General features: G+C 33.0%; 1 protein-coding gene across 1 annotated transcript; it reads right to left on the bottom strand.

Annotated features, from left to right (window-relative positions):
- Positions 1–252: 252 nt before the first annotated feature.
- LOC127132282 (40S ribosomal protein S24-1) lies at positions 253–2,458 on the bottom strand. The gene is made up of 5 exons (XM_051061194.1): positions 2,239–2,458; positions 1,967–2,008; positions 1,615–1,785; positions 671–757; positions 253–565 (listed from the first exon to the last, which is right to left on the bottom strand). Exons 1-5 carry the CDS (start codon positions 2,308–2,310, stop codon positions 524–526), a joined length of 414 nt encoding a protein of 137 aa, XP_050917151.1. The 5' UTR covers positions 2,311–2,458; the 3' UTR covers positions 253–523.
- Between the last annotated feature and the right edge of the window lie 21,417 nt (positions 2,459–23,875).

The following is a 23,875-nucleotide window of genomic DNA, read 5'->3' as shown; positions in this document are numbered from 1 at the left end:
ATAAAGCTAATGTTGGATTTAAATGAATGAGTGTGGTGTATGACGATACAGGATGTCTTTCAAAATATTTTCAAGAGCAGTTACTGGAGAACTTTTCCTTCTTTCATACATATCAGATGAATATAGAAGAACAAATCACAAACATGTTTTGTTGTGATGCAAATATGATTTTAGATTACAGGTATTTTCGTGACATTGTATTACTGAACACTAGCATGTTCCTAGTAACCATATAGCATAATCTGAGTTAAATATTCCTTAACAGAGATTTATCATTAGCCAGCTTATTTGCTGCGTACAATAAACAAAAATTTGATGTATAGAGATAGTAAGAAAAGAAATAAAAAATTGTCAATTCTAGTACTGAAAATGAAAATCTCCCGTGATAGCAAAACAATTTAAACAAGGATTAACCCTTGTACCAAAATATCTCATTTTATAGACCTAGCATGAGAAAAAATGCTATTAAAAAACTCTGGAAGCAAAATAGTGATAATCTTAACTCAAACATGAAGTCTCAAACTTATTTCTTCTTTCCACCCTTGGCAGCTTCAGAAGCCTTGGTCTGCAAAAGAACACAAACAAAGTTTTATAATTTAATCAGACAATGACTTAATTCAGTGTAAGCAATCATAAACTAATGACAATAATTAGTAGCTACAAAAATTACCTTCTTAACACCACGGATCTTCTTGGCTCTATTCTTTCTCTCCTTCATTTGTTTCCTTGACTTCTCTACTTTGGTGTCAAGACCGTTCTGAAATAGATATGCATATTGTCTTTCAGTCACACAAAACAGTGTAATCATGGATAAGATATGCCTAAAGAAGAAGAAAACGCAGTTTAACTCGCAAAGATCAACATGACCGACACAATTGAAATCTACAAAGACCAACATGATGTTGGGAGATTCGAAAACATGACCCTCACACCAAAGAAAAGAACTTTGGTTCAGTTCTCAGAGTCACGCATTTGGAAAATAGTCCAACGCTGTAAATAACTGAATGTATTGTTGTTGACTCAAAGTTAGCCCCATAGGATATCTAGAGGGGACAAAGTTAAGGAGCTTCCATGGAAGGCCACACAAACAGTAATTATGGTAGGTAGGCAAAAAATCCATAGATAGAGCTCCCAGGGATTTCTTCAGAAAATTGTGAAGAACCCTGATGTGCATATTGACTTAGACTAATGTTTCAAGAAGACTTTGTTAGCATGTCTTATAACAAAAAGTTCAAGTGTGGTTTGAAAACTAGCAACTACAACACTACCCCATGTAGTGTACCAGAAGGAAAAGTCACAAAATAAAAAGGAACGACGAGATGTAAGAACGTGCTATTGCAATTGTAAATAAAAAACTGAAAAAACAATGCCAGCAAGCAATAAATACTACAATGTATTGTGAATGTAAAGAACATATAAGTGAAGACTTCACATAGAAGGAAAGTTAATAAAAATGATGCAAGCATTAAACACTACAATGTATTGTGACTGTAAACAACATATAAGGGAAGACTTCACATCAAAAGATAGTTTACAACAATGATGTATGGAATTCCGACCAAAAGAGTTAAAAACAAAAACAACATGTCGAGGTTATGGGGATTGTTGACTCACCCTGATAAGTCTATACTTGGGCTCGTACTTCTTGGCACTCTCAACTGAATCATAAATCAAGCCAAAACCAGTGGATTTTCCACCACCAAAATGTGTTTTGAATTGGAAGACAAACACAGTGTTAGTGTCCTTCACATTATACATAGTTGCCAGCTTTTCCTTAAGCTCAGCCTTCATACCACACACAACAACAAATCAATAAACACTCAGTACTTAATCATGTAATTTCCAATCAATAAATCAATAACTAGTTAAAAATCAAATATTCAAATGCTAAAGTAAGACCCTAAAAACCCTAATTTAGTTTATTTCTTCGAATTTAAATTAATAAAAACACATAAACAAAAAGTACCCTAGAAACATTTGGTTTCCCTGGATGATTAGCTTCAACAACCTGAAAAATTAACCGAAAAAAAATATTAGGTTAGGAATTAGGTCTAATTAACTACTAATTCCAAATTCAGATCAATTCATTGAGCAATTCAATCGCAAAATTGATTGAACATTTTCAGATTTTCAGATCCAGATGTTGTTAATAATTTGAAACTAAATAAAATTACAAGATTTTCATGAAATGCAGAACGATAAATCAAAGAACAGGGGATTGAAAAATGAGAAACTCACGAATTGCTTTCTGGAAAGGAGACGATTGGTGAGGAATTTTCTAGTCCTGATGGTAATAGCTTTCTCTGCCATGTTTTTGAGATGAATGAATGATGCGAGGAATGGTAGTGAAAGAAGTGATCAGAGAGCGCTTCAGACTCAACAAACACATCAGGAAATGTTGTTTCTGTTTTTTAACCGTTTTATAAAACTAGGGTTTTGGTTATGAATGGGCTGGGCTGAGGAAAAACACTTAAAAAATTGTTTTTCTATTCCATTTTCTTTTCTTTAAAATAAATTATTTTATTTTCTATTTATTTATTTGAAAAAAAATTTAAATGATCATCTTTTTCAATTAATTTTTCAAAATAACTATAATTTCAAATAAAATATCAAACTAACCATGTTTCAAACAAAACAAAATTGCTAGGATAGCCACCCTAAATGGCGCATGCATTTATTTGTTGTACATATGCGTCATGCATGTTGGCCAATGTTTATTAGATGCGTCATGCATGTTGGCCAATATTTATTAGATGCGTCGTTGCATGTGCTGCATCCATGCATCCTCTAGGAGCATGCGCCACATGCATCGGTCACTGCATTGTTTAGGATTTTATATACATACCTCATCCCCTCCCCATCATTTTTCCACCGATCTTCATCTTTTCCCCATCATTTTTCACTCATCTTTTAAGTCTCTCCTTCAATTTTTTTTAAAATGTCATCGTATATACACAAGAGAAATGTTTATTTGATTTATTTAGTGCTAAAGCCTCTGATAAAGATCTGACTTTGGAACACATAGACGCTCGAGCATCTTCAGAGGAGCTTGACGTTCGAGCATCTTCAGAGGAGCTTGATCTGTTGGTTAGATGGAGATATTGCAGACGATGAAAAGATCAGAAGAATTCAACGACTTGTTACAGTGTAGAACGACAATGGAGAAAAACGTTTCTGGGACTCAGTTAAAACTGACAGAGATTGTCGTATTATGATACGTAGCATTGAGGAAATTGTCACGATGGTTGTAATCGCATAGATATGTTGTTTAGTCGTTGTAACGGTTTGTATTGTCATTTAGTTGTTTAAATTATTGTTTAGTTGTTGTTTAAATTGTTGTAAATGAATGTTATGATATTTATGAAATGATCGTTGTTTTCAATTTCAAATAAAATGGTTACATATAAAATTATCTTGTGGTGCTTGCTCCAACATTGGGACAGTTTGTACGATTGTGTCTGGGCTGACGACATGAACTACATAATCTCACCATTTTGATCGTCGTATCCATTTTGGTTCGAATACGTGTGTTGTTAGGATGACACTTTTTCTTTCTTCACATATTTTCATTGTTCTGAACTATCTCTCCTTGATATGCATGCTAATAATTCTCATTTGCTACCACCGGAAAGCTATTATTGTACACATTGCATATGTTTATGACTTTGTAAATGGTGGATAGTAAGTTGGAAGGATCCTGTCAAGCCTTTGAACGTGCCGCTATGACATGGGAGTAAGGCATACAGAAGGCTTAGAACTTTTCGCAATCGCACCAACCTCTATCTAGTTCTACTTGGTAGTATCCCTTTGGTCTCCCCTCATTATGGTACATTGTCTCATCTACACTGAACCAACCTTTGCTCCGGTAATAAATTGTGACCACATGTGTGTTAGCTTTAGTAGCTTCCTCCTTAATAAATTTCATTGAAATTTCATTGAACAGCTTCCCCGACTGTAACACCTGGACCCCATTTTGAAAGTTTGATCTTAAATAGTGACCCTAACCTAAAGTAGGTTGCTCACACCAAAGCGGTTATCGGTAGGTTCTGGATGCCTTTGAAGACAAATGTCATGTGGCTCCATCGTTGACCATTGTCGAATGCCCTGGTCCACTTCTCCAATGGAATATTGTCAATCCACCTTACTGCATATGCATTTGTCAATCAGAACTCTATGCGGTAGTGTTTGAAGGAAGGTTATATTAATGCGTACCATGCGTTCACAACCTTCTTTCGTAGTGTCTTGTCTTTGGTCTCCTGCATGACATATTGAGCGACATGTATAATGTAATAGACATGTGTAGAAGAAGGATCCTGCCAGGCATTATCAAGCTTTTTATAAGCACTCTCAATTGATGGATGTTTGTCTGAAATCAAGCATAAGTTAGGCTGATAAGCAACGCGTAATCAGAGATTTTTAAGAAAAAAACTCCATCCACTAGCAGTCTCCCTTTCAACCAGAGCGAAGGCGGTTGGAAAAATATTATTGTTTCCATCTTGTGTCATAACCATGAGTAACGTTCTTTTATATTTACCATACAACCATGTTCCATCAATTTGTATAATAGGTTTACAGAAAGCAAAACTTTTGATGTGTGGTTCATACGCCCAAAAGAGTCGGTGTAATATGTCATTGTCACTAACACAAGTCCTGTCTAGGGTATATGTCGATAAGGCCTCCAACAAGTTTCGTCATCATACGTCCAACAACAAACCCATATCCAACAACCTACCCCACACCATTACCAAACCCAACAACAATGTCAACCCACCCAAACCCAAAGACCAACCTCACAACATCACCATATCAGATACACCCAACCACCAATCGAACATGATTATGAACCCACAAACACCCAACCCTGCAACCAATTCATGTCACATACCCAAACATAAAACCAAGAGCATGACCCATACCACCAACAACCATATGCTTCCACCACATCTTACTATAGTCCGGATGATGCAAATGATTCCACCCCTTCCCACCATAGCTCCCAATCAATTTCCTTCCAAACATCACACCACCAAAGCACCCAAACATCACACCACCAAAGCACCCAACCACGAGGAGGAATTAAACACCTCAGGGAAATCATGGGAGACCTCGAAGGCAAGCGAATGCGCTAGATTGTGGAATCGGAAGACGTTACGGTCGAGTTGGTCATTGATTTTCTATTGTGTCATTGTATAATTCAGCTTTATCAAATAATATTATATATTATTTTTAATTTTCTGTTTTATTTGAAATTATTTTATTGTTACAATGATTAAAAATTATTTAAAAAAAAACTAAATGATGTAGTAGTCATTTCATGTGGCGCATGCTCCTAGAGGATGCATGCAAGCGCCACATGCATTGGTGTGTCCAATAAACATGCACCAACATGCATGACGCCTATGTATAACAAATGCATGCATATACCATTCAGAGTGGCTATTGTTTTTGCCAACAATTTTTTTTTTGAAACATGGTTAATTAATTTTTTTTAAGATGTCGCCTTAGTTTCAAATTTTTTTAAGTGTTTTTTTATCAAATATTTATTCGAGAATTTTTAAATTATAATCATCTATTTTCAATTTTAAAAAAATTGTTAAACTTGGATCATACCTAAATTTAGTTACTAAGACTTTTTAAAAAATACTTTTAGATTTTTAGGAATTAAAATGTTATTTTAGAAAAGTAAAAAAATTAAGTTTTCTAATTTTCTTTTTCAAGAAAACTGAAATTTTGAGTTTACATTAATTGTTTGTTTGTTTTTGCTAATCCAAAATTTGATTTATTTTTTTTAAAAAATTGAGGTTTTTCAGAAACATATTTTTTTCTTAAATCAATATATACTAAAAAAATACATGATCCATCTGAACCTTAAATTGGTAGCAAAGGTCCATCAGAAGGCTCCATCCCAAGATCACCTAAAAGCGACATAAATCTAAAGAACATATTCAACGTGTAGATTCCCCGTCCATAAGACAACTTAAAATCCTTGAATATAAACAACCCTTAAAATGTTTGTAGACACAATAATGAAAGTTATTATCCATCTATAAATAGATTATGACATAGGTTTATCCAAATACTAATATTGAAATAACTTCAAAATTTCCCGTCGCAATTGTTAGTGGGTTGTGCAGCAACAACACTAGAGGCATTCTTGCCTCAAGTTACTTCCATTTAATTCATAATATACGAGAACAAATCTAAGCTCGAGGTCGAATATGTCATTATAATTTATTTTATTTGAAGTTGAATTTAGATTTAATTTGATTAACATAACTTTCATTTAATTCTGTTTGAGTATATAAGCAACCATCTGTAACATAATGGAAGAGAGTAATAGAATTTCAATTTTTAGTAACAAGTTAGTTATGTTTTCTCTCTTCTATCTCTTTCATCTTCATCATCTTCATCTTTTTCTCTTGTGCACCAATAATTGATATCTAGAGTTCTGATTCGGATCCACAAAAAATACCAAGGAAAACACGAGTGAACGTGAGGCGTGTGTGATTGATTTCGTTTATTGAATTCACGTTGGATTCACAATCGAAATCATAACATAGTCATATTTATTGATTCTAAGGGATTGGGAATCACGAGTGTTTGGTGAGATCTAAGTGAATTCCTGCACAAGATTGAAAATAAACGGTAGAAACGGTAGCTTGAACATGAAGCTTCGAGTCTTTTATGGAAAGAATTGGAATCGATGGATGATTCAGACGCGTGTGTTGTTTGGCGCTCAAGATATTCTTGATCTCGTCAGTGACAATTATGCAGTGGTTGTAACAGATGCAACTGAAGCACAAAGGAACATGTATAAATAGTTGAGAAAGAAGGATCAGAAAGCTTGATTGAGAGGCAGGCATGTGAGAAGTTTAAATGTGTTCATTTAGACAATGGTGGAGAGTACTGTGGACCATTTGATTCTTATTGCAAGCAACATGATATTGCACATGAAAAGACTCCTCCTAAAACTCCTCAGTTAAATGGTTTAGCATAGAGGATGAATCGAACACTAATTGAGAGAGTAATGTGTATGCTCTCTGAAGCTAAGTTGCCTAATCATTATTGGGGAGAGGTACTTTACACGACAGTGCACGTTCTTAATCTCACTCCTACTGTTGCTTTGAACATTGAAGTTCCATACAAAATTTGGTTTGTAAAGAATGTCAAGTATGATCATTTGAGAGTCTTTGGTTGTAAGGCATTTGTGCATATTCCAAAGGATAAAAGATCCAAGTTGGATGCAAAGTCAAAACAATGTATCTTCATCGGTTATGGGAAACCTGAGTTTGGTTACATGTTGTATGATCTTGTGGGAAGAAGCTTATTCGAAGTCGTAATGTGGTATTTGTGAAAGACCAAACTATTAAAGACATTGATAAGGTAAAGAAGGTTACACCCAAGAAAAATATTAGTTTTCCTAATGTCGATCCAGTTCAGTTACCTAGTTATAATCTGAATGCTATTAGTGGTGATGATCATAATGGTAGGCCATATGATTATATTGATGATCAACAACTTGGAGATGAGGTAAATATTCCAACTAATGATGGTGAAGGGGAGAGCGATATGTCACAAAATGAGAATCTTAGTGAAGCTCGAGAATCATCTCAAGTTCAACTTAGAAGGTCTAACAGGCAGAGACAACCTTCTACAAAGTATAATTCTGATGAGTATGTGACCTTGATTGATGAGGGTGAACCCGAGTGTTTTCAAGAGACCATGGAAAGTGATGAAAATCAAAAGTGTATGGATGCAATGCATGATGATATGAAATCATTGTATGATAATCACACTTATAATTTAGTGAAGATGCCTAAAGGAAAAAGGGCTTTGGAAAACAGATGGATTTGTAGAGTTAAACATGAGAGCAACTATAAGTCTCCAAGAGATAATGCCAGATTAGTGGTAAAAGGTTTCCGTAAAAGAAAGGGTATTGATTTTAATGATATTTTCTCACCTGTTGTAAAGATGTCATCAATTAGAAACGTGTTGAGTTTGACTGCTACTCTGGATTTAGAGGTTGAGCAAATGGATGTGAAAATGACTTTCCTTCATGGTGATTTGGAGAAAGAGATATACATGAAACAATCCTATGGTTTTAAAGTTAAAGGTAAAGAAGATCGTATGTGTAGATTGAGAAAGAGTTTATATGGGTTGAAACAAGCTCCATGGCAAAGGTACAAGAAGTTTGAGTCTGTTATGTGTGACCAAGGTTACCAGAAGACTACTTCAAATTATTGCGTCTTTGTTAGAAAATTCTCCAACGATGACTTCATTATCCTGTTATTATATGTTGATGATATGCTTATTGTAGGGAAAAGTATTTCTAATATTAACAAGTTAAATAAACAACTGGGAGAGTCATTTTCCATGAAAGACATGAGAGCAGCTAAATAAATTCTTGACATTAGAATCATGCGTGACAAAAAAGAGAAGAACTTTTGGATGTCACAAGAATATTATATCGAAATAGTATTGTAAAGATTCAAAATGGAAAGTTCTAAGGCGCTAAACATTCCTCCCGCTACTCATTTTAAGTTGAGTTCTAATCAAAGTCCTTCAAGTGAAGATGAAACGTTTGATATGAAATGTGTTCCTTATGCGTCTGTTGTAAGTAGTTTGATGTATGCAATGGTGTATACAAGACCAGATATAACACATGATGTTGGTACTAGACATGGCAATGGGGCAGGGCGGAGCGGGTTTAAGCAGACCCATACCTGCCCCCGTCTCCATGACCCGCCCCCGCTCGCAAACTCAATCGGGGCTAATAATTGGTCCCCCGCCCCCACCATGTCCCACCCGCATAAATTGTTATATATATATATATATCAATAATTTAACTAAATAATTGATTATATTAAGAATAATAATGCTTAATCATTTTTATTTAATTTTTATTTTTTAAAAAATAAATAATAATTATATTAAACACGATTTTGTAATCAAAAGAAGTATAAATGAGTAATAAAATTAATAAAAACATGATTTAATAGACGAATGCGGGGCGAGGGTAGGTGTCGGACGGGTACTAGCATCCCTCTCCCTCATAAATAAAAACTGGGCTTTCCCCACCCCACATCTGCCCCTAATTAAATCGGTTTTCCCCCATTAATTTTGGGGCTGGGGCGACTAGGGCCAGACAGGGGCAGATTTATTTTCCATGCCTAGTTGGTATTGTCACTAGATTTTTTCAAATTCAATTAAAGAGCATTGAAATACTATAAAATGGATTAAGGTATCTTCGTGGTACTACTCTTAGGAGGGTTTGTTTTGAAGGAGATAAGTTTAGTCTAGTGGGGTACCTTGACTCTAATATGGCTGAAGACATTGATTCCAGAAAGTCCACTTCGGGCTATGATCCGCTGTCGCACACGGGTCAAAAATGAGTAATTAAGAACGGTTGTCTAGGGAAGCGACACTCGAGTATTGTATCACGTGGACTCTTGGCAAATTAACCAAATAAGAAAACGAAATAGGGGGATTTCAATTTGATTAGAATAAGTGATTATAAAAAGTGATTATGAAATAAGCTGATATACTATTCGGTCTCCTAACTTATCTTCGATCAAAATAATTCTCAATCCTTAAGTGGTCTTTATACCTTTTCGATCACAATATCAATCAAATAAGAGCAATTGACACCATAAGATATATACCTAATTTTTGAATTAAGCATACAGGTTAAAACAATCGCTAATTAAGCAAATACGATTTAAAGTAAAGGAACATACAATCATCGGAATAAACCAATCAACCCTAAGAGAAATTGAATTAAGCATTTGATTATCAAAGAGAAGAATTAAAAGGAAAATAAATTTAATTGGGAAATATGAAAATCTCAAAGTATGATGGAGGCGCGGTTACAGCAACTCCGAGAGTGTTAGTTCTCCATAGGTTCGTACAAAGCGTATTATTTTTCATGAATGGAGAATATGCCTACCGTAGCAGCGAAAATCCTTATAAAACAAAAGGGAAATTCGTCCATTTATGGGATCTGACCCAAAAATTACAAAAATCGGTCAAAACTAACTATTTTAATTAAGTATGGAACTTCAATGAATTATTCTACCATCCTTCACTTCAAATCTGCTTTTGACTTCAACATGAAACTTGTAGCTCTTTCTCTTAGCTTTCCAACGTATATTAGAACGCGTGAATCCAACTCTATATAGTAACAAGGTATTAAATAACTATTTATGCTGAAAATAAAGTACAAAAATAAAATAAAGCCAAAAACAAAATTTAAATATAAAAATACACTAAAATAGTAAAAATAATAGAATAAACTATAGATCTGCCTAAATATAATAGTAGAAGAATGTGCATCAAAATGCACTGATTAAATTCCTCTACACTTGAACTTTTGCACTCCGAGCAAAATTGTAAATTCAAAACTCAAAACAGAAAAAACAAGAGCAAAACAAAACATGCAATTCCAACGATTCTCAGGATACAAAGTGCATACAAAATTCTAAGTCTAAGCTTCAAGAAAATAACATTAGTGAGAAACTTTTTTGTGACATTCAAAGCAAATATGAAAATAGATTAACAAAGAGTACATCAAAAGTAGCAAGATCCTCACAAGATAGAATTCACTTAACTCTCAAGTGTTTAGATTGACTATTTACACTTAAAGGACATCATAAAAATTAGCACTACCATAAGCTTGAAAAGACTTTAACATCCACAATTGAATTATATACACACAAAGATCAAAAGAACATTTATTAGGTTGTAACTTGGTCAGGGTATGAGTGAGATAAATCCTAAGGGGTACTAGGCTAAGATTCAAAGGGAGAAAAGAGACATGAAAGAACTTGCAGGAGTTTAACTACATTCATCCACTTTCAAACAACAACTTTTCTACTATTTTTCTTCTCTTTTATCTTTTTATTTATTTTTTTTTCATTTTCAGAAAAAAAATTTAATGACATCCTTCTTTACTTTTTCCATATATTTTTTTCTACATATATATCTTTTTCTTTTTTCTACCAACTTTTAAATAAAATATCACAACTATAGTTATTTAACCTCACACAAATCCAAACAAGACTTTTTCAAACCTATGAGTGAGTGATAACATTGTTTTTCATTTTCAGGCTTGTAATAAGTTTAAACAAATATGAGATAATAGACTTAAGAGGTTTTCAAACAAGGAATGATATTATTCAGGGTTGACTTTTTGCCTAAGTGGCTAAAAGTAAAACAAAACAAGTTGGATTTATCATATCAGTGTGCACAAGTAATCAACAGTTTCAAAAAGAGTAAGTTCAAGTTCTAGAGACTAACAGACATGAGTGAAATCACACAAGAAAGAATGAGATGGATTTTTTATTGTTATCCATTAAAAGGCTCAAAATCTTACAAGGTTAATTGATCTACCACAAATGATGTGCAATTTATAGTTTAGTCATACATATCATACCAAGAATGCACAAAAATAATCAATCACATCACACCATAATTTTGTAATCAAGAGAACAAAGAAAATATTCACAATTGTAACTCAAAAACCACAGAAAAAGCATACATTTTTTTTTCATGTAAGAAAACAAACAAAAACATAGAAACTAAATGAAATAAAACAAAGTAAATAGTTCTCTCCCCCACACTTAAAACATACATTGTCCTCAATGAAAGAACATAAATATAAAATAAGAGTGAGAAAAAGGAAAGAACACATCTGAAAAGTCAATGCGGATAAATAATTGCATAAGCAATCTTTCCCAAAGAGATCTCTTCTAGAATCTCATCTTCCAAAGTGGGGCTCTCATGGAGTAGCTTTGGGTATTGTCCATTGACCTTGAAATTTTGATTAATGTCTTCGCCTTGTATTTCAGGATCAAAGAAGGGTATTTGATAAGTAAAAGTGTTGAATGAGCACGTGAAAGTGATCTCTTTTGTCAGAACATCAAGAATCAAAAGTTCATGGGGTTGTCTCACTACTTTTGTTCCATCTTTAAGTGAGATCCTATGCATACGAGTGTCAGCCAAGGTCCATGCAATTCCCTTCTTATGTTCCTGCTTAAGTTGGAGCTTTAATGAATAATATAAATCATCAGAAAGTGGTTTAGGCTCTAAAGAAGATGGTTGTTCAATGGACGGTATGTTTGGGGCAACCGAGATGTCAAGAGGTTCAGCTACATAAACAACTTCATTTGCACTACCACCTTTCAAGGCAGCATCAATCTCAGCATAAACAACATAAAGGTTAGTGTTAGTACAATCATCACTTGACTAAATATCATCAAAACCATAAAAAGTTGGAAAATCAACTGAATATAAATCAGAATAAGCTTCATCAACAACTTGAGAAAGCAACTCTATTTGAAAAACATAATGCTCTTTCAAGGAATGTTTCATAGCATCAAAAATGTTGAATTTAACAATAATGTCACCAAATTCCATGGACATGGTTCCATCGTTAACATCAACTTTTGTGTTTAGCTGTTTTTATGAACGATTTGCCCAAAATGATTGGTGACCTGCTTGAATTTGTTTCTCCATACATGTCTAGAATATAAAAGTCTGCAGGAAAAATCAAGTCATTAACTTGAACAAGCACATCTTCCAATACTCTGACGGGGCGAGAATTGCTTATGTTCTCCAGTTGAATGATTAAACTTGTATTATGTACAGGACCAAGATCAAGATTATTATACATAGAAAAAGGTGGTGTCCCTAATACTCTGGCGGGGAGGGCATTGCTTAATGTTCTTTTATCATCCGTGTTCAATAGGAAGAAAAAAAATATCAACAAAGAATGAGAAAATACATAGCTAATTTAGCAATGCAGCAACAAATGTGAAAATGTCAACAATGTCCCTATAGAGCAAAATTGTTGGAAAACACAAAAAACAATTTAAAAAAAATACAAAAACGCGAAATTTGATCTACTGAAGTCAATTAAGAATTTTGAGAAGTTTTTTGGATTTTTTTTAAACTATGAAAACAATTAAAAAATTCATTAAAAATAGAAAAACGATGAATTTGAGGTTTTGAGGGTGGTGTCCCGTAGCTCTTTGGAAAACACAAAAAACGATTAAAATCAAATGAAAAAAATACAAAAACACAAAAACACAAAATTTGATCTAATGAAGCCAATTAGGAATTTTGATTTTTTTGGGGGGGTTTTCTGAAACTATGAAAACAGTAAAAAAAATCATTAAAAATAGAAAAACGATGAATTTGAGGTAAAGGGAAACACCTAAGACTCTAATATTAGTTAAAATCGACAAGAGTCCCCAACAACGACACCAGATTGATCCGTTGTCGCACACGTGTCAAAAACGAGTAATTAAGAACGATAGTCTAGGAAAGCGGCACTCGAGTATCGTATCGCAAGGACTCTTGACAAATTAACCAAATAAGAAAACGAAATAGGGGGTTTCAATTCGATTAGAATAAGTGATTAGAAAAAGTAAGTATGAAATAAGTTGATCTACTATTCGGTCTCCTAACTTATCATCGATCAAAATAATTCTCAATCCCTAAGCGGTCTCTATTCCTTTTTTATTACAATATCAATCAAACAAGCGTAATTGACACCATAAGATATATATTCCTAATTTCCGAATTAGGCAGACGAGTTAAAACAATCGCAAATTAAGCAAACGCAATAACACAAACGCGAATTAAGTAGACGCTATTTAAGGTAAATGAACATACATTCATTGAAATAAATCAATCAACCCTAAGAGAAATCGAATGAAGCATATGATTATCAAAGATAAGAATTGAAAGGAAAATAGATTTAATTTGGAAATATGAAAACCTCAAAGTATGATGGAGACACAGTTACAGTAGATCAAATCCGATAGTGTTAGTTCTCCATAAGTTCGTACAAAGTGTATTATTTTTTGTGAATGCAGATTATGCCTATTGTATCAGCGAAAATCCTTATAAAACAAAAGGGAAATTCGTCCCCTTAGGGGATCCGACCCGAAAATTACAAAAACCGGCCCAAACTAACTATTTTAATTAAGTATGGAACTTCAACGAATTATTCTATACTCCTTCACTCCGAATATGCTTTTGAATTCAACTTAAAACTTGTAGCTCTTTCTCTTATCTTTCCAACGCATATTAGAACGCGTCAATCCAACTCGTATAGCTCAAGTTATAATCTGCATAGTAACATGGTATCAAATAATTGTTTATGCCAAAAACAAAATAAGAAAATAAAATAAAGTCAAAATAAACTTAAATATAAAAATACACTAAAATAGTAAAAATAATAGAATAAACTATAGAGTTTCCTAAGTAGAATAGTAGAAGAATATACATCAAAATATACTGATCAGACTACATGATTAAATTTGCAGGAGGATTGTGACTTGGCAGTCCAGATTGCAAAGGTGTGTAGCATTGTCTACTATAGATGTTGAGTTCAATGTAATTAATCAAGCATGCAAAGAGTTACTATGGTTGAAGAAATTTTTGCAGGAGCTTGGTTTTGTTCAAGATAAATATGTCTTATTTGTTGATAATTAAAGCTTTATTCATCTTGGTAAGAATCCGACTTTTCATAATACGTCCAAACACATTGATGTGAGATATCATTAGATACGTGATGTTTGGATGCTAAGTTCTGGGAGTTAGATAAAGTTCGTACAAATGATAATGGTTATGATATGATGACTAAAACATTACCAAGAGGGGAATTTGAAGCTTGTTGTGATATTGCAGGTTTGACGATTTCCACTACAAAGTTGTGAGGGGGAAATTTGTTGAATTTGGGATCCCTTCCTATGAGGAGAAATACCCAAATATGATTAGCCCATTTGTCTCACTTATTTAAGCGGAGAGGATCAATTTCGGATTGAGAGAGAGAGAGAGAGAGAGAGAGAGAGAAAATAAGGATTCAAAAGAGAGAAAGGAGGAGAGAAACTCATTCTCATTTTTCTATAATCGGTCACACTAAATCGATGATCCCCAATTTGTTAACTGCCAGATCAAACTAAAATTTGAAGGGCATGTTTGTAACACATGTATCTAACGTTTGAATGTTTAGAATTTCAAAACAACGTATGAGGTGAGAGTTATCTTCTTCGCACTAAAGCTACAGATTTGAGAAATTTTTCAGCTTTTTATTCTTAATTGTAAGCTAGTTTGCTTTGTGATTTGCGGTTGTTAGCACTAGTTTGTGAATCATTTTAAGACTCTCTTGTACCCTTAATTGATTATAATAGAGTTATTTCTTTGATCTGGGAGACTCCTGATTTTTACTCTCATATTGAGGAGTTTTCCACGTTAAAAATATCATTGTTCTTTTGTGCCTTTATTTGTTCGATTTGTCATCTTATATTTGTTGTTGATCCTCAAGGTTCCTACAAGTCTGAGGAATTTTATATCCGCCGCGTATTGGTCTGTTATTGTTTCTTAATTTCCCATCACTTAAACGGTTATTTGGTTTCTTTGGACAACTACACGCTTAAATTCAATATGTTGATCATATATAAGAATATCCACTTGTCACCCTTTTTGAATTTGTTCCTTTAGAAACCTAAATTAAAGCTTATTCTTGAAAATAATAAATTAGTTGGTTTTCTTCTCAACATTCAAATTTGAGATCATTAAAAAAATACACAAGGTACATTGGTAAACTCTTTACATGACTAAAGGTACAATGTCGTATGTGGCAAAACTTTAGGACACAAAGTTGTCTGCTTCAAATAATACAAAGATCATAATGACTTATTTATCAAAATCTCAAGATCATCCAACATTCATAAAATGAAATTATATATAGACTTCAACCACAATGTGAATAATTGAATAAACATTTAAGGATGACTTCAAAGGTGTGTTGGAAATTGTTGCTTTGGTAAAAGTATTTCACGAGAGCTAGAAGTTTATGAGAGTTAAGTTGTAATTAGGGGATTAGTTTTTGGATCCTTTAGCTTGTGTTCCAACTTCCGCTTTGTAAATTTTCTGACCCATGGTTTCCATTGTATATGGATTGAATACCCCTAATACTCTCTTATATTCAACATTTTGTTTATAAAAAAACATAAACATATAAGAATAAACTTAAAAATAAAATAAATAACTTTAAAAGAAAAACATCTAGAGAAGAATTTATACAAAAAGTTAATAAATAAGCAAATAAGTGATTTCATTTTATACACGTTATGTTGAAAGATTCGAACACTTGTATATGTTCTTAGATTTGTTTACATGCTTTGTTGAGTGATATTTGTAAACAACTCATGATTTATTCATTTATCTAATTGTATTTCTCAAAAGATTAAGTGTTAGCCATATTCTTTGAGGCGAAAAAGAGATTCTCTTGGGATTAGTTCTTTGTATTTGGGAAATCTAAGATATAAATCAATATGGACTAAAAAATATCTTAGTGATCTTATAATCTGTTCGATTTTAATGAAATCTTAGTGTGGGGAGACTCAATGTAGGTCCGAGTTAACGGGGTTAACAAAAGATAAACTTTGTTTATTTAATTTCTCTTTCCTAATATCTTTATAATTCAACAATTGTGTTTGACTTCAATTTCATTTGAAACATACAAATAAAAAGTTTAAATTGGTAAGCACAATTGAAATATATTTTTTAATTCTTTTCTATGTTTTTCTCACTTTCACTTTTGTGAAAAAATATCAAAACTTAAATTTATAAAGTCATCAAATGAAAAGTTTCAATTCATAAGAACTTTTTGTGACATAGATACATTCAAACAATATTTAAATAACCTCAAAATTCTTGCTACCACTTATTCATGGGTTGTGAAACAATAACACCAAAGACATTATTGCCTCAAGTTCATTCCATTCAATTCATAATCTGCAACAACAAATTGAAGCTCGAGATCAAATATTGTTGAATTGACGAAGAGAATAACCAAAAGTTTAAAGTAGATCTACAAGAAAAAGTGAACACCCATTTATTTCTTTGTTTTGTCCTCCCTCCGTTCTTTTATAAGTGTCACTTTCTTGTAAAAAAATTGTTTTTTTTTTAATTGTCACTTGCAAAATTCAAGGTAGCATTAATTGGAATTTTGTCAAAATTACCCCTAGATAATGATTGCAGAGAGAGAAAAAAAGTAAAGTGAATGTAATAAATAATTAAGGATATTATAGATAAAAGAAGAATTATTGTTTGAAAAGTAACAATAATGATTAGTTTTCTTGGTGTGTGCAAAGAGTCAAATAATGACACTTAAAAAGGAACGGAGGGAATAATGAATAATAGGATCCAAAATGAGAAGGTAGACTCTAGGAAAGTAGTAATGACTAAGTTTACTATTGAGGTGTTTTAATAATTTAGCAGGATTTTTAAATGATAAGAATACTTTAGTAGTAATATATAATAAAATATTTTCTTAATAGTATCTTAATAAAAATATTATTCAATAATTTTTTTAGTCATAAGAATATTTTATTAATAAGTTGGAGTACAAATTTTATGAATAATTTCTTCTTTATAAATATATGATTCAATAAGATCTTCTTAAAATTATATAAGAATAAGTATTCGGATTTTAGAATAGTTTTATGTTAAAGTGACACTATGATTCCTCTTTGTATCAAAACTTTGCTCTAGAAGTAGTTACAAAAACCATTTACCATTATTATTGTTCTATCTCTTGTTTAATAAAATTTTAATTATTTTGTTGTTTCTTTTTAATTTAATATCCTTTGACGGTTGATCAAGAGTACTATAAACGTTAAAAATGTAGAAACTATCCAAACAAGTCTCTTACTATCTCGGTCCAAATGTCCATAACATCTATAATTGGTGTAAATTCTATGTAAATATTCATATTTCCCTTTAAACCAATGGCATTTGATCCAAATCTTACTAATATCAAATTTATTCAGAATAATTTCAACACACCCTTACAAAATGAAATATTTTAATCAGGAAAATGAATCAAAACAAAGAAAATAATTGATCAATGTGGAATTTTTTATTAAAATATTCTTGATTTTCAAACAAATTCTCAAAATAATCCTGATTTCAAAAAAAATCTCAATCTACCCCATTTTTAAGAGAAGACGCCAATCCAATTGGCGACTCCTCTTAAACTTAAAGAGGAGGCGTCAATTGGATTGGTTAGGGCTCCTAGTGTTATCAATCCAATTAACGCCCAAGTGTAAAGCTTTTAGGGGGACGCCAATTGGATTGTCACCTCTGTGTGTTTTGTATTTTTTTTTCCCAAAAAAAGTCTACATGATACATAAAGTCGAAATCGGACCAATTCATATTAATATTAATTCATGTTTACACAAAAAAGACTAATGTTGATGACCAGGATCACCTAACAGACCTCTGGTCCCACATCCCCTAGCTACCCGAACTCGTGGCCCTAACTCATGTTAATGATTCACCCCAGGTGTTTGAGCATCTAAGGGCCCAAGAACATCACTATCAAATGCAGAAGATTGCCTGTTGAGATAGTCAGACAAATCAGCATAGTCTTGTGTATGCATCGAAGGTGTACCACCATAACTGAGTTCATGACCCATGGCAGAGTAGTTGGGTTGTGTTTGAGTTGTTAGAGGGCGATCGGGACGATTGAAGGGATACATTGGTGTTAATGATGCGTCGAGAAAAGGTTAAAAAGATTGTTGTGGTGTTTGGTAGACATAAGGTTGTTGAAGGTTTCAGTTTTGAGATGTTTGTGCTTCTTGGCTATGGTAGGAGGAGGGACGGTTGATGTTAAATGATCGTTAAGTGTTTTGGCTAAGGCGGCTTTGGTAGGGTGATGTGTTGGGTGCGAAGCGATGTTGGGTCTCTGGTTGATGATCTAGTTGTTGGTGGTGATACGGGGTATACTCTTGGTATTATGGTTGGGTGTATGGCATGTTAGGGTTGTATGTTTGTGTGTTTGTGGAACGAAAAATTTGACGGATAGGGGGTTGTGTGTAGTCAGTCTGACAATGTTGTTGGGGGTTAGATGTTGAGCCTTCTGGTGTGTAAGTTGCCTGACGTGGGTCGTATAGGTGCATATCATCGGCGATGAATTCAAAACCAACTGATTTGTACCAAGCCATATAATTACGACTTGGTTTTTCTTCAGTTGGCATCATTGCGTCAGTTAAGACATGGTCATGGCGGTGCTTCCATTTGCGACACTTAGATTTACAGAAGCTTTGCTATGGGTTAAAGTTTCATTGGTCGTTAACTTTGCGTAGATGTCATTCTCCTAGGTTTGCTAGGGGATCTGGGATGTGTTGAAGCATACCGAACTGCAATTTAACATGACCACTGTTGTGCATCTCCACAGTGGTGAATCTTATGATCGGTGTGCATGCAGTCCATACGGTTGCGTTTTCTTCGTTAATTTCATGGTCATGATCCAAATTTAGGTATGGACGCCAAATGAACTGAAATATGAACGTATGTTAGATTATAAATTTGGTAGAAGAAATTAAAAAATTATTACGAAATAACTTGGTTATTGTAACACGGTGGGAGAACTGACTTTAGTTAAATGTTGCGGATAGCAAGAGTCGCCACCGACTTTTATTTTATCCAAAAGGAAAGGACATAAAAGAACAGGAAAGACCTTAAAAAGATTTTGGGTTCGGGGGGTAGGTTATACAAAGGGAAGGTATTAGCACCCTTTATATCCATGGTTATCCATGGGCTCTTAGTTACTTAGCTCACTTTGTTTGTTTGCAAGAGTGTAGTGTGTGATTAGAAAAATTTCTTTAAGTACTTTGTAATGGACCTCGTATGGGTGTATACAAAGCCTAGTTTAGAAATTGTGAGGTGTAAAAGTAATTTTGAAAAGTGTGAGCAAGTAACTATGAGATACCTACCCTAGATTAAGTCTTTCGTGTTCTCGTATATTCTTTCAATGGTAAGACTGTCCCTATTATTAAGGAATAGGTAGTCATTACCTTGGATGTGTTTAAGGGACGGGCGTAGGGTCATCCTATGGTCAATGAAGGCAACATAAGGGGTGTCTTTAGCAACTCGTAGGGACTATCATCAGATTTACCGAAGGGACAAGATCATTATATCGTAGGCAACCTCGTAGGGACTTGATCTTTTAAGTTTATAAGGACTTGATGATTTTTCTGTTTGAAGGGACTTTGCTTAAGACACCCCTATTTTCGAGGGACTTGACCATTTAAAGAAGGCAACCAAGAGGAATACCCTAGGAAGTACAGATGGCGATCAAAGATCGACTTACGTGTGTGAGTGTTATTTTTCAGATATTTGTCTTGAATTTAATTTTCTAAGTTCAATTATTTACAGTTAGTTTTTTTGCACTCCCTAAATTACTAACCACGCAATAAATATTTACAAAAATAAAGGCAAAAAAAATAAATTCCTAAACTATTACATGGCTATGGGACAAATACATAATAATCAGGCGAGAAAGAATAAATTTACAACCTATACATTTGTTCCTAATATTATAAATAAAACAAAATTAAAATAAGGAAAATAATGAAGCAAAAATAGAATAGATAAAAGCAAATAATAATAAAATAATAAATAAACAATGGTAATAAAGCAATAATAAAATAACAATAATAATAAAGTGATAATAAAAAGGTTAAAATTTTAAAAGAAATTATTTTAGGTTAAACAAGTTAGATTTTTTTAGAAGTTATTAGAAAAATATGAGTTTAAAATAAATTAGTAATAATAAAAGAATTTAAAATACATTAATCTACAAATTATAAAATAAAAGAGTTATATGAAAAATATTAAGTTAGTTATTTACAAAATAAATAAAGATTATAGAAAATATCAAATTATTAGATTAATAGGTTTATTATTATTATTCAATTAGAAAAATGGTCAATTAGATTTTATTTACAAATATATAAGGATTTATTATTATAAGTAAGTAATAAAAAAAGTTATTAAAATAGTTAGTATTTATTATTTATTTACAAAAATATAAAGGTTATAGAAAAATTAAATAATTAATTTAGTAGGTTTTCACGCCCTACATTACTAAACCACGCAGTTAATATAGGATCAATGGCAGGAATTTAAATGGCAGAAAAATAAATGGCAGAAAAATAAAATGGCAGAAAATAAAATCCTAATTATTACAACGCTTTGGTGCAGTTACATAATAAAGATGGCGAAAAGTAAAACTGAAAATATTACAAGTTAAAACTTAAAATATTACAAGGGCGAAGCAGTTACAGTGTATGAATAACATAAATAAGAGCGAAAATAGGAAATAATAATAAGGTTTGTTAAGGTTTAAGAAAAGGTTTATGGTTTAAAGGAAATAACACGGTTAAAGTTTTAGGTTTGAAATTTAGAGTTTGTGGCGAAATTGTCAGGGTTTAGGAAAAATCAGGGTAGTTAGTTATGAAAAAAAATGTGCAGATCTAAATATATGTATATATAAAAAAAATGAATTAAAAAAAAACAACGGCGTTGCTAGCGCAAAATTGCGATCATTGCAACTGGATCGGATAACACAAATGTCACGCCTCATACACGTATATGTGAAAACGGCGTATTGACACGATCCGATCCGGAAACATAATCAAATTATAACATAAAATAGAAATATATATATATATTTAACACACTAGTATCATATATAAACTATTACCAAACTGTGTGTACGATGGTATAGATCAGCCACTCTCAGTTTCTCTTTTTCGTTCTGTCTTTTTGCCTCTCTCTATCAGTCATGCTAGTAAATATATATAGGAACAAATTAGGTTAATGATAATGGGCCTAAGTTTATTTTGAAACTCAATATTAAATTAAAAACTGAATAAAGTTAAATAATTAAAATAGTTAAAATTAAAATAAAAACTAATTAACCTATTTATTTATTCTAGACCCAATATAAAAATAAATAGACTCAAAAAAAATAAAAGTCGGGCACCAAAATGCTCGAAAAAATAAAATGAACACGTCAAAATAATCAGCGCGAAATAAATGACTCGGAAAAATACAACGTTTGGTCGGATTTTGAAATAAAAATTATGACCGTTTAAACTGCTCAGACTGATCAACATATGACCAAAAATAGTCGTAAAAATATTTTTAGCATGTCAAATTAAACCACGTGAACCGCAGATTAATGTTACCGACATTTGCAAACTTAAACTTGACATTTTTTCATTGACTAATTTTAGGCACAGTTAAAAAGTTAATTTGACCAGTCTGTTTGTAAATTCCGAGAAATTATTCCGGCTAATATTAAGACAGAAAAAAAATGTTATGCTATGAAGATGATGCAAATGAATGTGAAACAAAAAAACGGTTAGAGTTAAAAATAGAGGGCAAATTTTGGGGTGCAACAGCTGCCCCTGTTCAATTTTCTGAAACCTGAGGAGTTAGATTGACCTGTGTGCCATTCGTGACTTGGAAGGTTGAAGGGGATTGAACACAAAAGCCCAAAAATTTGCACTCGCCGGTGCGTAAAGTAACACTGATGACTGGTTGTATATGCTTAAGTGGGCTTGAAGATGCCACTTGGAAGAACTGGAGATGGGCTTATAGATGCCATCCATAATATCAGGAGGTGATAATATCTTGATGTTGATACTGGATATCAGTACTAGGTCTTCGTATAGGCCGTCTCTGAATCGTATCTAAGAACATACTTTTAATTTAAGTGTCAGAACCAAATCTTCGTGGCGATTTCTTTCTGAATTAAGTATCAGCACTAGACCTTCGTATAGATCGTCTCTGAACTGTTTTGAATTGTTGAATAGACCAGTAGAAATAAATCTTCGTGATGATTATCTCTTCTGGAAATATCCTGGATTAGGGAATAGATCTTCGTATAGACCGTTTGCCTAATATCCAAGAACAAAAGAGTGTCAGGATGAAATCTCCTGAAAATATCCTGGACTAGGGAATAGATCTTCGTATAGACCGTTTGCCTACTATCCAAGAACAAAAGAATATTAGGATGAAATCTCCTGAAAATATCATGGACTAGGGAATAGATCTTTGTATAGACCGTTTGCCTACTATCCGAGGACAAAAGAGTATCAGGATTAACTCTCCTGAAAACATTCTGGACTAGGGAATAGATCTTCGTATAGACCGTTTGCCTACTATCCAAGGACACCTTGAGTAATGATTAAGTATCAGCACTAGATCTTCGTATAGATCGTTTCTGACCTATTGTGAATTGTTGATAGTATTTTATCTGTATATAACCATCCTGCAAGGAAAAGGTTAGTTTATGCAATATGTATGCATGCATGGCATGGTGCATCTAAGTAAATGTATTATGCACTTATGGATATGCCATGGTATGATGTAAATGATATATGTATGAATCATGCGGCCTGAAGCGTCCGGATATCTTTGTATAACAACTACTGGCTAGGGAAAATAAATCCCGATTCGTTGCTAAAGAATATGAGGAACTCGTTCCCGTCTTGTTTGATAGTATAGTATTTGTCACTTCCCGTATTCGTTCGTCGTACTTCTATTGAAGGAATAAGTTCCTAAGTATCCCGACTGAGGATAAAAGAGATGGACATAAATTCAAGGGGAGACGTAATTTGAAGCATCTATAAAGATAGATTTGCTCTACTGGGGATTTGTAGTGGGGATGAACCGGCGAAGCTTCGTTGAACTACTACCCTCGTTCGTCCTTAGTAAATACTATTACTGCATTTTATGCCTTTCTGGTAAACATCAATCGTATTCAAAAGCATACATACATTCAAACACAACCAATGGACGTTTTCGCTTATGTAAATAGAGTAAAAGTAAATCTGGATTCAAAGATGAAATTTATTTATATCACAAAGTGACCTATACATAGGCAAGTTTGTACAAGGAGACAGAAATCCTAGTAAGAGGAATTCGTCGTAAATTTTTTATAAAACAAAAAAAACAGCTATGTGAAAAATGATCCTATTGAGTTTCAATTCTACTATTGCCATTATCT

This window comes from Lathyrus oleraceus, chromosome 3 (assembly GCF_024323335.1).
Source record: "Lathyrus oleraceus cultivar Zhongwan6 chromosome 3, CAAS_Psat_ZW6_1.0, whole genome shotgun sequence".
NCBI lineage: Eukaryota > Viridiplantae > Streptophyta > Magnoliopsida > Fabales > Fabaceae > Lathyrus > Lathyrus oleraceus.
Note: the sequence above shows the minus strand (reverse complement) of the source record. Positions and strands in the feature narration are given on the sequence as shown.